This window comes from Balaenoptera musculus, chromosome 15 (genome assembly GCF_009873245.2).
Source record: "Balaenoptera musculus isolate JJ_BM4_2016_0621 chromosome 15, mBalMus1.pri.v3, whole genome shotgun sequence".
In the NCBI taxonomy this organism is placed as follows: Eukaryota; Metazoa; Chordata; class Mammalia; order Artiodactyla; family Balaenopteridae; genus Balaenoptera; species Balaenoptera musculus.
Window position 1 is genome coordinate 31,798,277 of NC_045799.1, and position 15,633 is coordinate 31,813,909.

Here is a 15,633-nt window from a genome sequence, read left to right on the forward strand (position 1 = left end):
TGCAGCTGAAGTCCAAAGGCAGACTGGAGGCAGAATTCCCTCTCCCTCAGGTGAGTCAGTGTTTTTCTGTTACAGCCTTCAATTGATTGGATGAGGCCCACCCACATTATGGAGGGTGATTTGCTTTACTCAAAGTCTATTGATTTAAATGTTACTCTCATTTAAAAATACCATCACAGCAATACCCAGACTAGTGTTTGACCAAATATCTGGGTACCATGACCTAGCCAAGTTGCACATAAAATTAACCATCACACTTGCCTCACACCATAGCGTGGAACTTGGGCCCTAGTCTAAAGGTCTTAGGCTTGGCAACCCCCCCTGGGGGGCTGTGCCTCCAACAGAGGCAAGCCCAGATCCCCAAACCCTGACAGTGGCTTGGCCATTTTACAGATGAGGAAACCAAGTCCTAGAAAAAGGTTCAGTGAATTGGCCCCAACAAGCCAAGGGTAGAGTTAGGACAAAAATCCAGCCTCACTGAATAGCTGTTCCCAGCTGTTTCTACAATTCTTGGCTCCACCAGGGCCTGAACTCAAGATTCATAGGGAATATTCTCATTTCACTTCCTTTTTGGAACATTAGAACCAAGTCTGAGTGCAGTCAAACCATAAACTCTGAAAAGAAAATCAAAGCGTCTCCTGGATGCACCTTCACTTTCCCATCCCCAACCCTCCTGTAATGCAGCGGACACACACACACCTGTCCACCGGGGACTTCTCTTTGAAAGTGCTTTATTCAACAAGATCTAAGTCAGGTGCTTTAAAACATATCAAAATGTTACAGAAATTCACAGCTCCCTACTGAGGACTTGCCAAGTTACATTAAGACACCTAAACACATCAGTTTATAACTTCAGAACCAAACATTGAATGAGGTCATGTACCATTGCTCGAAAAGCAAGTTATGATTAAGAAAAAAGATACTTCACAAAGCTAAATCAAGTGAGGAAACCCTTAAGAAACACTAGCGGTAACACACCAGAAACCATCAGCCTGGGAAACAGGTCTGCGATTGCCAGGGAGACTCCACAGGAAAACTGAGGCTCTCCTTTCACAGCTTGTCCATGTCTGGTGCCTGGCTATAACACAGGGGGCGCTGTCACCTCCCATGACAGGGTAAACACTGTCAATTCCCTATGAAAGAAGGGGTGCCACATTTGTCTTTATTTTTACCTCTCTAGGAGATCATTCCTCAACTCATCTGCCTCCAACAAGAAGACTTCGTGTAAAACAATTTTCGTAGAGGCTTGACTCGAGAATTTGTACTGCTGCAAGAGGTGTTCAAGGAGATCTCTGCCTCCTACCTTGGCCCTCACATCATGGTTTTGTCGCTATGAGGCACTGGAATTCCTTTGTTCATATAGGAATTTCTCTTGGAGATGTATCTATGGCACCACGTTCTGTGTGCTACAGAGCTTTGAAATAGTTTTGTTTTTTAAAGAGAGCGTCTCTTTTCTTAAGAGAGCTTCCTGCCTTTCTCTGGTCCATTTCTCCTTCCAACTTCCTAACACTGAAATAACAGCCCAACTCCAAAGAAAAGAATTCTTGCCAAGACATGTTTGCATCAGAGAACAGAGTTTGTTTCTTGAGTGTTTTTGTTTGTTTGTTTTGGTCTTTATATCCTAAAGTCTTATCTACAAAGATGATAAAATGTCTTTATCTGGAGGTCCCTAGGAGAGAGTATTGTTTTCTTTCTGGTAGAGAGGAGGGAAGGGTAAAAATATTTCTCCTTGAAGTCTCAGACCAAAACCTCAACCTCAGGGCTCAGCATTTGTCACAGGGGTAGGTGGCTAATCCAAGATCCTCCCACCTCAACCTCAACTCACAAAGTCCACAAGTCTGGAGACCAGTGTACCCATTCCTCACCAGTTTGCACAGGCAAACCTATTGTTTGTGCTTTTCAATCCCTCCCCAAGGTAACCACTCCCCCTCCCCCCACAATTTAACGCCTCACCTTCCCACTAATGTGATGATTAAGAATGTGACCTTGTGCTTAATTCCATCATCACCAGGGGGACTGGATCCCCTTTCCAACGATAAACTCAGGTTTTTCCTTCATTTGATCACCTTGTAACATAAGCCCCTGGAAAAAGACTCAGATGTGGCTATGCCGCTTTTCACAAGTGAGGAAAAAACCTGTAAATTGGCCTTTTTGTTCTTCACACGATTTCAGGTTCATTGCACACAATTACATAAACCCACACAAATCAGTCCAGGAGTTCAAAGCTGCAAGGCCATGTGATACCAGTGAGAAAATCCAGCTCCACATCACAGCAGAGGGTCTCTATTTCAGTTGCTGCTATTTCAAAGAACCTTTCCAAAATTCCTGACTGGGTCATTAGTACGTGAGAAATGATTTCTAAACAGGCTGAGCCAAAATGGAAAAGTGCGGCCTGCATTAAGTGGAATGTATCATGTAAGATGCGATTTCCCCTCAATTCCACCCCAACCCCCCATCTCTAAAAAGCCAAGTCTACCTCAGTATCACTTTCTGAGAAAGTGATCTGGCAAATCTGACATTTTGCAACATTCCCATATTTACCACTATCATATTGCTAGTGCAAATTAAAGAGAACTTTGATAAACCAAAAACGGCCGTCCAATAAAAGTTAGCCATTAGTAATTTGCTTTGTGGAAAATTTTTTCCCTAGCCACTCAAGGAGGATTACTGGGGCCAACAAAGGCTTTGAACGTTCAAAATAAAAATAACCGGAAGAAAAGTTTTCCAAGTCATTTCTCAAATGCAAAACTCAGGAAGTATGTTTGCATTCACAAAACTGCTCTTTCCCATCTGTAACAAAGGAAGCCTCTCCCCGGGCCCCCATTTTTTTCTGTGCATTTTGCAGAAGCCCACTGAGGTGTATGATTGAGGCTAAGGCCCTCCAGATTTCCAGTCCATCCCCCACAGGGCTGGTGGTGCTCCCCCCAGAGGAGGTAAGCTTGCTAAGAGACCCTCAGCAAAATGCCAGGTAGCAGCATGCCATCTTCTTGAAAGTCAACAGCGAGACTACAGCTGTGAGCCATCTAAAGAGGCCATGGAAGCCACAGGGGCAGGTAGGGGGCAAGGGTGCCTGGGCAGGAACAGCTCCGCTGCAAAGGTCCACTGTCCTTGCAGGCACAGATCAGTGGCTCTTCTTTCCTCAACTGCCCAGCTCTCCAAACCTTCTTTGGAGAGGAGGTGGAGAAGAGATGGGGAGCTTCCCTACCACAACAAGGCTCAGTGTTAGGAGCTTCTGGCCATGCTTGGTTGACCTCCACAGCCAGGCACCTGCTCCAAGCATCTATCTGTCACTCTTCAAACAGTATCAGTTGTACTGGAGCTGAGCTACCTGGCGATCTTACCAATGGGGGCCCAGAAGGACAGACTCTTCCTGCCCTTCCCCCTCCATCGGAGTCTCTCAAGATCACCCAAGTGGCTGCTCAGAGAAGCTGAGAGAGAAGCTCCATCCTATCTACACACTTTCATGGGGCAGCCCAAAAGGTATCCCTTAACCCCACACTTGGTCAGTAGCAGGACAAGTCTTCATTCTTAGAGTCCATCTCCACACACAACGTGAGGGCAACTTGCAAGAATCCAGTGGTTGGAAAGTATTAAGCCTTGACCTTGCAAACGCAGGGCCTCAGCTCCAAGTGCAAGAAGACCACTGGATATGAAAATGGGCTGGGCTTACAGGCACCTGTCATTCTGCAAGGAGCCTCCACATTTCTCTAAGGAGGGAAACTTCCCAGCCATACAAGACCAGGCGCCATGTACAAACCAGTGAGGCCTGTTTCATAAGATACTTCTTTCAACTCAGGGAGGCCCCAAAGAGTTGGGGTCATCAGCTTGGCATGCTGAGACAAACATCAGGCTCCCCTATCTCCTAGAGGTAGCCAGGGAGGTGAGGGTGGAGGCAGAATCCATTCTTTACTGGCATCCACACAGATCATCACATATGTCCTTGTTATTTAAAACAATTGAAGTTTCCAGTGTAAAAACCTGTGGGCTTATTGCATCTACCCCACTGATGGTTTATCTTTTTCTTTCCATCAGAACTGCCCCAAGGGCATGGTTTGTTAATTAATTTGTTAACTGCCAAGGATCTCACACTTGCAGATCCTTCCTAGGGATACAGGGAGAATAGCTATTAACATAAAAATACCCCAAATGGTGAGTTTGCTGGGCCCCCCTCCCCTTCTAAACACAAGCAGACATGTATGGCTGTTCCCTGGCACTTGAGGGGAGAAATCTTTTCTTCAACCTAAAACCCCTCAGATCGGTGACTCCTCTGATTTTCCTGCCCACAAGCAGAACATCTGCCAGCCTCATAGCACTTGTGCTGGCTGCTTGGAATTGAATTGCATGTGAATATATCATGTAGGCATGTGGATGTGTACCATGTGCACACACACATGCACACACACATTTTGGGTTCTTCTTATAATAAAAACTGAAAGTCCTCGTGAGTGAAGGAAAGGAGCAGGGAAAGAAAGGTCAGGGAGTTGTCTGCTGGCTTCTCCATGGTGGTTTGGGAGCTGGAAAGGTTTGCATTTAAACGTTTCCATGGAAGGCGCCCAGCTTCCTGTGAGTCTTCTCAGGTCAACAATGCCCTCCATGGCGTCTGGATCCCCTCCCTGTGACTCAGATTGTTGCTGGGGTCTCAGCTATCTCCTCCAGCCTCTGCCGAATCATTAGCCGGAGCACAGTGTACCTGGGGACAGAACAGCTTCGGTGGAGAGCAGAAAGCAACACACTCCTTCTCATGACCCTCCCCCATCACTTGGGTCACAGTGTGGGCCAAGTGTCCCAACCCTTTGCTTCTCTCACTGACCCACACTTGAACCACTTCATTACTTGTGTTCATTTCCACAACAGGAGGAAAGGGACTGAAAAGGCTCACTCCAAACTAATTATTTTACTATGATTAGAAAGTCTGGAGAAGAAGAATGAGAAGGTGAAATAACAAGAACAGTAATAAGGATTCCCTTTGTTGAGTGCTTACTATGCTCAAGGCACTATGCATAGAGTATCATATAATCCTCACCTAGGCTGGACCATATGAAATTGCCATTACTTTTACCATTTTGGGGGAGCCTACAAAAATGGCAACTTCATATGGTTCAATCTAATATCAGTATCTGCATTTTGCCAAAGACGCTATAGCAACTACCAAGCATGGAGGTCCATGGCTTGGTGGTGAGTATGGTTTTTTCATCCCTTCCTTGAATTATGGTAATTCAGATACTGGAGTGGGCACTGTTATGCAGGGCTAACGTGGCTTTGCACTGCACAGCAAAACTATTTTTAAAGTTTGGCACATAGTAAGTGTTCAATAAATGTTAACTACTATCATATTAGTTATTATCATCAACACAGAAAATGTAGCATTGACTTTAGTGGCAAAAAAATCAATTTTTCTGTCATATCTATGAAACGCAGCTCTACTTTATGACTAAACATGACAAAAAAATAACAAAATCCTCCCCAGAACGGAGTTTTAGTACTGGACTTTTCAACCCAAATGCAATTTCCAGAAGAGAAATGTTAAAAAGGGAGAAAGGATGTGAGGAAGGGATTTTAGGGTTACTCTGCTCAGACAAATTTCCACTGCCGAGACAACCTTCCTGAAATCCTTGGAACAACTTTATGTCCCACATCAAAATGAGAAGTTGAACGAGAAGCAGAACGACCAACACACTGATGTTTCAAGTCCCCACCTGAGATCTGAAATCTGGCATTGTCAATGGGAAGCCCCCTGAACACAGTCCATAAGACCCAGTCCCAGGCAGCAGCTCCTCACAGCCCCTGCAAGGCTCTTGAACAGAGACTCCTCTCACTGAGGCCACAGGAGAAACCCAACCAGCCACCCCAGGGGCTATGCTTACTTGCGCATCAGCTTCTTTACTTCCCGATCTTCTTCCTCTTGGAGCTTCTGAATGAAGCTTTTAAGGACAGGCATCTCAAACTTTATATACTGAGCCACCTGGGGAGGAAAAAGTAAGTCTGGGGTGCAAGACCCCTCCCAGCACTATTCTAATTTTTTTTGGCATCTCTCTCATATAAGGCACAAAGCCTTGGGAAATCTATTTCTGCACTAATCCGGGATTTCCTTAAAGGCAGGAGCCAAGCCTCATTCTTCTCAAGGCTGGTATAGAGTCTATGATGAAGATCACTTCATTTACATGATAACTTCATCTCATAACTTCTCATTTTTCATCTCATGTATCCAATCCATGAGAGGTGATGTCAAACATAGAAAAGCACATTCTCTTGTCAGGCATTCAGAGAAGACTGGAACACATAATATTCAATAAACCTCTCTGCTCTCCCCTAAGAGAAATTAAGGAACCATCACTCAGAATGATGATTTGTGCCTCAAGGCTCAAACAGGCATCCAAATGTGACCTGCCTCCTGAGAGGCTATAAGCGTGGGGGTGGCTCCCAGGTGAGCTGAAGTTAAGCAGCCACTCTTCCTCCCTCACCAGAACCCTCACCCTGTTCTACCAACTCTTCTCTTTGGGAGAAGTATGTTTCTCCATACTGTTAAGGGTGGGCTCAGCTATGTGACTTGCTCTGGCCAATGGAATGGGTGTGTGGATGTGATATACATTAAATCCAGGTGGTGGCTTCAAAGGAGCTTACATGGTTTCTTGCATTCCAGCCATCTGCCATGAGAAGCATACCTAGGTAGCCACTGCCTCTTGACCCTCGGTCTCTGAATAAGACATGCAATGTCGACCTGAGCTGAACCCACAATCTAAAGCAGAACCACTGCTACCAGCCTGCAGAATCCGGAGCAAGAAAGTAAATGTTTACTGTTGTAAGTGACTAAGACTTGGGGAAGTTTGTTGCTATAGCAAAGGCTATAAAATCACTGCTAACTTCTTGAAGTTGCTTGGAAAAGGTTTGCAGAAACTTTTCAGCCCTCTTAAGTACCGCAGAAAGCCTCAAGAAATTTATTCCTTCTATGGAAATCATTTCGTGCCTGAGCATTCTTCCAGTTAACTCCCACACGGCACACCTCAACCTAGCTTCTGCATTCATTTTCCTGGCCCCATGGTCATTACTGTTTCAAGAACACCTGGTACTGAGAAATAGCAACAAAACAGGGCCTGGTCCTTGGCCAAAAAGCCAAGCTATACCCCAGTTGTAGTTTACCCAACAAAATCCCCCACCCTCCTGGGACAGACATCTGGCTGAAAAGGGACTCACATCATAGGTGACTTCCTCCACTTGGTCCTTCTCCATAAGGAACACTTTGGAGACCTGCTCACATGGGCCCTGGAGGATCCGGGCAATCAGGGGGTAATCAGTGTTCTTCAGCTTCTGTTTCTCTGGAACCACACACAGCCAGAAGCAGCCCTGAGTTGCCTGAGGCCTTTCTCACCTTAAGTAGTTGTCAACTCAGGGGCCCAAATGGACCAGGCACCTCAGGAGATTTGGCCATACAAGTCAGGAGACTGATTTGTAAATGAACAATTCAACAGTTCAAAGCAACTGTTGCCGCTCCCCTACCCGTCAACAATACTTCCATGCCTCAAGCCCTTTGGAAGATGCTGCATTGGAGAATCTGGTTTTCTCTGTGCTTTGAGAAAATCCAGTTCTTTTTTTAATAGGCAGTTAGGTTTTAGGGTTAGTTTACTGACCATATATGGCATTCTCCGGTGGACTTATCCAGCGAGCTCACCAGCCTTGGAGGCAAACAACATTTGGAAGTTTCCAAAACCCAAGCAACAAGCAAATGAGGCAGAGATTTTTTTTTTTAACTTGCTATTTTGAGTTAATTAAAAGTTTTAAGTATACTGTGTTCTTTATACTTACCACCACTGGTATGGACCACATACAAAGCAAACTCCTCCGCTGAGTTCTCAATCTGAATCAGGAAGGAGCAAAAGATACTTGCTGAAAGCATATATTTACATATCCTAACTGTGGCCACTTCTTCTTCTTGAACACTGCAAAGCTAAATAAATGATAGGCTCTTTTGAGGGGAGGGCTATTTATCTACAGCATTTAAAAGTGGTGAGGAAATGGGGTGATAACATTATCAATAATAATAGGTAATAAGAGCTAACATTTATTGCACCATGCCAGGCACAGTTCTAACAAACTCTACATGCTTTAACTCATCTAATACTCATGACAACCCAGAGAGAAATAAAATATTGCTTGCCATATCAGTAAACAAAGGATGTCACAGTCATCAGCAATTGCAGCCACCTCCGATGGTGAGCTGGTGAGCTCTGAGAGGACTCAGGAAAGAAACAAAGAATACCTGCCATCTTGCAGCCATCAGACTGCAGCCACTCCCAATGGTGAGCCCTGAGGAAACTCAGGATGAGAAAACAGGATACTGGCCCCAGATAGCTAAGGTGTGTATCAAAGGAATGATTTCAGTGAGCCCAGACTCTTGCATCTTTCCATATGTAGGAAAACGCTAAATTCCTTAACTTGAGATATCTGATTTTCTTTAATTAACAATAATCTTTTGACATTCAGACTACCTGCCCTTTGTGACAAAACTCCTATGTATCCTAGCTCCCCCTTCACCTCCTCGGAGCAGTTCTCTCAGGGTTACTTGAGATGCTGCCTTCTGGGCTTGAAGTCCTAAGAATATTTGCTGAATAAAATATAACTCTCAACTTTTAGGTTGTGCAATTTTTTTTCAGTTGACACCAGTAATGGGGTCCTGTTAACCTCATTTTACTGATGGTGAGGCAGAAGCACAGGGAGCTTAAGTCACTTGTCCAACTCCTCCAACCGGCAGGTTATAGACAGAGATTCAAACACAGAGCCTAGGCTTTAAACCACTAGGACACACTGGCTTCTATTAGAAATAAGAATACTTGGTTTCCAAAAGACTTAGAAGGGTATTGTGGAAAACATACAGAGCAACAGGACTTCAAAAACACTCATGCACTATAATTTTCACATCTATTGAAGGCTCATCAAAGTAGGTTCCCCAAATGCACAGAAGTCGATATGTGCATGGAGTCCTGAAGCAGTCATCAGGTCCAGGGTCCTTCTCTGGAGGTCCATAAAGCACCTGAGGGCAGGTGCTTCTCAGGCTTCAGTGGCACCAGAATCCCTGTAAGTCTTGTGGAACAGGATCCCTGGCCTCATCTCCGAGTTTCCGCTTCATTGGGTCTGATTTGGGGGAGAGGGAGGCCTGAGAACCTACTTTTCTAACAAGCTCCCAGGTGATGCTGATGTCGTGGGGTCTAAAGAACCTAAACCTTCTCTGCCCGGTGCCTCCCTTACCACACACTCTCCATAGCCCCCACCTCTACACTTCTGGGGGCCCCAAGGCACACATGCCACTGTCTGAGGCCAGCCAGCAGAGGGAACTTGCCTTAAATTTGTTGAGCAGCAACTTCAGGACCTGTGGAGTGGTCATAGTGCTGTTGATGCGGACATTGGTGATGGAGCCATAGGCCGGCGTGAACACTGACGTCTGTCAATAGAGGGGTCCAGCTCAGAGTGAGTGTACAGACAAGGATGGGGCACTAAAACCCAGGTGTCCTGGCCTTGTTACCTGGGGTAAAGGGACAGGGACAATGGCACTCAACCTGTGCTCCCTGAGAGTCCTCTGTCCCTTACAACGTAGAAGCATTGGGTTTTGATGTCAAGAAAGAGCCCTGGGCTTTGCCTAGCTCAGGAGCTCGCGCCCACCCCACTGCAGGAGGCTTGAGGGGTCTGAGCTTGCCAAACGGCAGCGCTGAGGAGGGAAAGAGGACCAGATAAGGGAGGCACTCCCTCCAAATAAAGCACACACAAAGCCCCTTCTACTACGACTTCAACATGAGGAGGCCTGTGACCACTCTTCCATGATGCACTTGTTTCTAGGGCCAGATTCAAACCAAGCAGCAGGAAGGAAGGAGAGTCAGCTAGCTTGGGGTGGGGTGGGTGATCTGAGTTCTGCAGCTCTATTTCAGGGCAGCCCTTAACTCACAGAGAAGTCAGGCCACATAGCAGCTGGAGGCACATGGTGCAGAAAGAGAGTAACATGTGGATGGGGGGGTTTCTGATGATGGTTGTTTGTGGGGTCATCTCACATCTCACCCACTGAGACAGGAAGAAAGGGGGCAGGGCACAACCATTAATGACACAGCCATTAAGAACAGGATACCACAAAAACTGGTTAGAACCTACTAGGCCCAAGATGGCAGAAGGTTTGACTTCCAGTAGACCTTCACCTCATTATACACTCATTGTAATACATTAGCATCTAAATGACACACCCACAGGTGCCACGACAGTTCCGAGGTCGACCATAAAAGGCCAAAAAGTGGGTGGTGGCCCAATTCATGGAAATCCCCACCCCTTCTCCAAGATAGTTATAATACTCCTCCCACTTATTAGCCTATGAAATTACCCAGCCCATAAAAACGAATCACCCCCACAGCCCAGGGCTGCTCTCATATTCCCGAACGACCCATTGCCTTGGGGCCACCGGACTCACCCGAGACCTGGGACGTGACCATCCTCTTGCACCCCATTTTTTCCTACAACACCATCATCTAGGAGGGCTCCTGATCCGGAGGCCCTTATCTCTCTCAGAGCCAGCAGAGCCTGCAGCCCACTCATGACCCAAAGACTGAGCGGCTTCCCAGGAGTCTGCAGCCCTGAGGTGGCAGCTGCCCAGGAAGGGGTCTTGCCCCCACTGGGGCTGGCCCTTGCCCCCGCCACCCTATCGCCTCTACCTTATGGTTGTAGAAATGGCCGTTGATGGAGAAGCGGTGGCGTCTGATTCGCCGCTGGTCGCTGGGTGTCCTCACATTGCCACGACGACGTACCCCAACATCACTGCGTGTGCGCATCAGTTGTGGGGTGTCTTCCTGCAGGGACTTCAGGCCCCTGGAGTCTGAGAGGGAAGGGGAAGATGAGCTCTGTCTGCCTGGACCTGGGATGTGGCAGTGTGCACAGAGTACCCTCTTCCTGACCAATGCTACAGCACCTACAGCTTTCTCAAAAATATATTTTATAAAAACAGTATTTCCTGCTGGGGGAAAAACATGATGCATAATTTACCAAGACGCAATACAGTGACAAAGTTCAGAGCACAGACTTTAGAGCCAGACTCCTAGGTTCAAACCCCAGCTCCACCACTGTCATTGTAGGGGAGCAAAACTTGCTACCCCAAAATGTCTCTGGCATGCTGAAAACAATCAAGCCCCAAAAGACTGATAAATGAAATATAGCCTGCTATATCAGTAAACAAAGGATATCACAGTCATCAGAGATTGCAGCCACAGGTGATGGTGAGCTGGTTAGCTCTAAGGGGACTCAGGACGGAAAAGAATACCTGCCATCTAGCAGCCAACAGACTGCAGCCACTCCCCACGGTGACCCATGAGGAAACTCGAGGTGAAAGCACAGGATACTGGCCCCAGATAGCTGAGGTTCATATCAAAGTAATGATTTCAATGAGCCCAGACTCTTGCATCTTCCCATACACAGAAAAGAGCTAAATTCCTTAACTTGGGATATCTGGTTTTCTTTAATAAGCAATAATCTTTTGACATTCAAACTACCTGCCCTTTGTTGCAAAGCTCCTATGTATCCTAGCTCCCCCTTTGCCTCCTCAGAGCAGTTCTCTCAGGGTTACTTGAGATGCTACCTTCCAGGCTTGAAGTCCTAAGAATATTCGCCGAATAAAACATAACTCTAAACTTTTAGGTTGTGAACAATTTTTCAGTCAAAAAGACTCAGGAAGAAACTCTGCCCTTTCCCCTAACTGCCTGAAGAATTTAGATAGCGGGCTTATTACTGGACTAGAGTTATCACCAGAGACATCTGCAAAGAATATGGGCTAAATGTGGTGAGGGAAACTCTTAGAGATCAGAGTCCACCCTGTGTCACACTGTCTTTGCAGGCCCAGCAAACATTTGTTTACCAAATGTTTGCTTTTCCATCTCCATGTGAATTGCCTTCCTCTCCTGAAGTCCCAAACCACTACCCCCAACATCCTCTTTTGTCTTTAGCTGAAGATGGTAGTTAAGGTGAGGGCATCAGCCTTTTTGGTGAGTTACTCAGTTTTTCTGGGTCTCTCCCATGTATACATGTTATTAAACTTTTGTTTGATTTTCTCCTGTTAATCTGTCTCATGTCAACTTAATTCTTAGACCAGCCAGAAGAACCTAGAAGGTAGAGAAAAATGTCTTCCTTCCCAACACCATATATCACTAACTCTCTGTGCCTCAGTTTCCTCATCTATACAATGGGGATAGTAATAGCACTCACCTCACGAGATTGTTGTGAGGGTTTAAATAAGTTAATTCATTTAAAGTGCTTAGAACAACGTCTGCACAAGATAAGCACGATATAAGGACTTGCAAGATAATTTCGAACTGACAACATCTATCAAAATTGCAAATGCACATAGCCTCAGATCCAGAAATTCGATTTCAAAGAATCCTACAGACACTGACAAATGTGTGAAATAATACATGTATAAGGACACTGTCTACACTTTTGTTTGTCTAAAAGACTAAAGACGACTTAAATGTTTATCAATAGGGAGCAATTAAATTATCATTTTTTTCATACAATGTAATACTGCAGAGCTGTAAAGAATGCAGAAGTTCTCCATGGGTTTGTATGGAACAATCCTCAAGACAAACTAATAGAAACGGGATATGCAAAATGCAGACACTTACATAAAAAGGGGAAGAAAAGAAATGACACCCAACCATTAAGCTTTGTTGGTGTGTATTTCCTTGGTTTGCAAAGAGTACCTTGGGAAGAATGCCTTCAGTTTGCTTCTAGGGAGGGAAACTCAGTGGGTGGATGAGATGGGAAACTTTCAATTCTTTTTAATAAGTTTTGAATCTTGAACCATGTGAATTTTGTTTTCAAAAAATAAGTAACAGTGTACAACATTCATCATATCAGTCTTCACACAGTCGGCCCCAAACTAGAGGATCCTCCCACCATGCATGTACCTGTGGGACTTGATGTCTGATCACTCTCAGGCAGGGCATCCACCTCTGAGATTGGAATGTTGGGCATGGTGAGGGGCTTGAGGATGGTGCTGGTGAGCAGAAAACAAACAAAAGGTTCAGCCCCTGCAGAAGAACGCCCCCAGTCCCACCCCACCCCACTCGTACAAAGGGAGCACTTGGCCTGTGCAAGGCTGGGTACCAGCACACAGCAGGTGACAAAGGACATGGTGGGCTGTGCTGAGTGTCTCATGAGGCTGGTCCAGCTCCTGGGCTAAGCACTGGGCAGGGAAGGGGAGCTCTGGAGGGAGAAAATGCTTGTTCCCGGTATTTGCAGCAACATGAAGTCCAGGACAGAGAACAACAAAGGAACACCTGTGTGGTGCCTGTGCTGAGTTTCTAAGCACATACAAATTTTATAGCTTATTTAGAAAACCCTAATAATGGTCATTTATTTCTAGGGACAAGATTCTAGTTCAGACCCACTTCTGTTGGAGGAATAACTCAGAAATTCCTTCTGCCATCTAACAGGAATGGAAAGTAATAGGTTAGCTGCTACAACAGTCAGGGCAGCTTTGGAAGTGGCACTGATGGCAGTGTTCTCAGGGTTGCTGGAGAAAGGGTCACAAGCAGGCAATCTGAGTTGAGACCTGGTATTGCTACGATAGCCGGAAAATAACTCCTCAAAGCCTAAAAGAACAGTGGAAGCAGCTCAGAGAAACACACCCAAAATCAACAGAGGATTTGGCCAAAAAGGAGAATAATATTTAACCAATTAGGACCATCCCATGGTGAGAAGAATGCAGGTGCCCTGGTGAAACAAAGCAGGACCCTGTGGGGTCTTCCCAGGAACAGAACCCTGTATCCCCCTCCTCTTGTTTGTAAAAAAGCTTTAGCCTCCTAGGCCTTCCCTGAGTTCCAAAGAACAAATTTAATCAGAGAAGTGAGAAAATGCAGAAACTAAGGAAAACAGTCAAGCAAGACAAAATATTGATAATAATAATTTAGCCAAAAAACAAAGTCAAGGACCTTTAGTTCCTCCTCAAGGGCTATAGATAGTATCCTGAGCCATGTCCATGAGTTGCTGTGCAGATACTGAAAGTATCTTCTAACACCAGGTGTAAGAAGTTAACTGCATTCTGACCACAAGCAGGTAAACCCCAAACCCCTTGGAACCAGATGATGTTGACTCCTGAAATACCACCCAATTACCTCACCAGCAATTAATCAGAAGAGCATCTACCACCCTGCGACCCTCTCCCTCATCTTGCCTTTAAAAACTCTCCGATGAAAGCCATCGGAGAGTTCACGTCTTTTGAGCATTAACTGCCTGGACTCCTTGTTTGGACCTGCAATAAACGCAGCACTTTCCTTCACCACAACCCGGTGTCAGTAAATTGGCTTTACTGCACGTAGATGAGCAGACCCAAGTGTGGTTTGGTAACACTGGGACTCAGCAGAGATAGGATAATTTTCTTTTTTTTTTATGGGCACATCATGTGGCTTGAGGGATCTTAGTTCTGAGACCAGGGATTGAACCTGGGCCCTCTGCAATGAGAACGCAGAGTCCTAATCACTGGACCACCAGGGAAATCCCAAGGGATGCTAATTTTAAGGGAAGACAATTTAAAATTGAAAATCTGAAAGAACTGCCTATTGTATTATAACCTGTGAGCTTCTGAGCCCCAGAATGAAACTGAGCAGAGCCTCTCAGGAATGGTGAACATTTGGCACCCATAGCAGCCACTTCCCACTCCCTTGTCCAAAGCACTCTTTATTGCCAAAGCAGAAACTGGTCTCAGCATGCTTCTTAACACAGTGGTTCAGGCATTCACTTTATTATAGCAGGCACTGGGATAACATTATTTACCATTCCTGAAAACTCTCTCAAAGTATTTGCAAGTTTCAAGAACCAACCAAGACCAGCTTGATGCCATAGGGAATGGAAAAGAAACAAGTGTACAGTGTGAAAGACCCCTTAGTAGGCCAGCCAAAGGTCACATGGTCAAGTGGAATTTTAAAAATCATCTCACTTAGGGAATGGAACGTAAAACACCCCAGGGCCTGGGCTGGGGCTGTGGAAAGGGTTTGGCCCACTTGAAACCAAATACGGAGAAAGTGCCGAAAACAAAGCAGAGTATGAAACTGGCAAAGTTAGATGAAACCAGAGAACCTTGATTGGACACCCTGGCGCTGATGGGACAGGCAAAGATTTTCCTCCTTAAATTCCCTTGGAAAGAAACCAGATCAGTAACAGGCTTTGGCCACATTGTAGGTTTCTCTCAACTTTAGCAAAGAATAGATTTGGCTGTGGAGTTTAACAAAATGTTCAATGGGGTCAACAGAGAGGGCTTGGTTCTTATTTAAAACAGAAAAAAACATCACTGCGGTTTTGGCTGAGAGGTTGGCGCACTCCACCCACGCTCTGGCCCCAAGGCATTCAGTATCAGCAAAGTTTAGGATGGAACAAGGGATAGTCACTTGATCCTAAAAACTGAAGTCCCAGAAAGACAGTAAAGAGGGTGTGCCTTACTAGATGCATTGAACTACTCATCTGGCTACAGGGAGGAACAGGCTTAGTCTTCACAGACCTTCCAGTGGGAACCCAGGAGAGGGGACCTCTCAAGACCATCACGCCACCACCCAACTCCAGGTGTGGCCTGAAGGAAGCAGTCCTTGCTTGGCTGGCTTGGACAGGACCTGACATTCTTTT

General features: G+C 45.7%; 1 protein-coding gene across 2 annotated transcripts in view; it reads right to left on the minus strand.

Annotated features, from left to right (window-relative positions):
- Window positions 1–714: 714 nt before the first annotated feature.
- The window catches only part of RASSF2 (Ras association domain family member 2), a 41,390-nt gene continuing 26,471 nt past the window's right edge, over window positions 715–15,633 (minus strand). For both annotated transcript variants that reach the window (XM_036827588.1, XM_036827589.1), the window contains exons 5-11: window positions 12,924–13,012; window positions 10,683–10,843; window positions 9,332–9,433; window positions 7,801–7,852; window positions 7,192–7,313; window positions 5,865–5,962; window positions 715–4,690 (exon numbers count right to left, since the gene is read on the minus strand). In XM_036827588.1, the coding sequence (XP_036683483.1) occupies window positions 4,621–4,690; window positions 5,865–5,962; window positions 7,192–7,313; window positions 7,801–7,852; window positions 9,332–9,433; window positions 10,683–10,843; window positions 12,924–13,012 (694 nt within the window). In that variant the 3' untranslated portion in view covers window positions 715–4,620. The remainder of the gene's footprint in view (window positions 4,691–5,864; window positions 5,963–7,191; window positions 7,314–7,800; window positions 7,853–9,331; window positions 9,434–10,682; window positions 10,844–12,923; window positions 13,013–15,633) is intronic.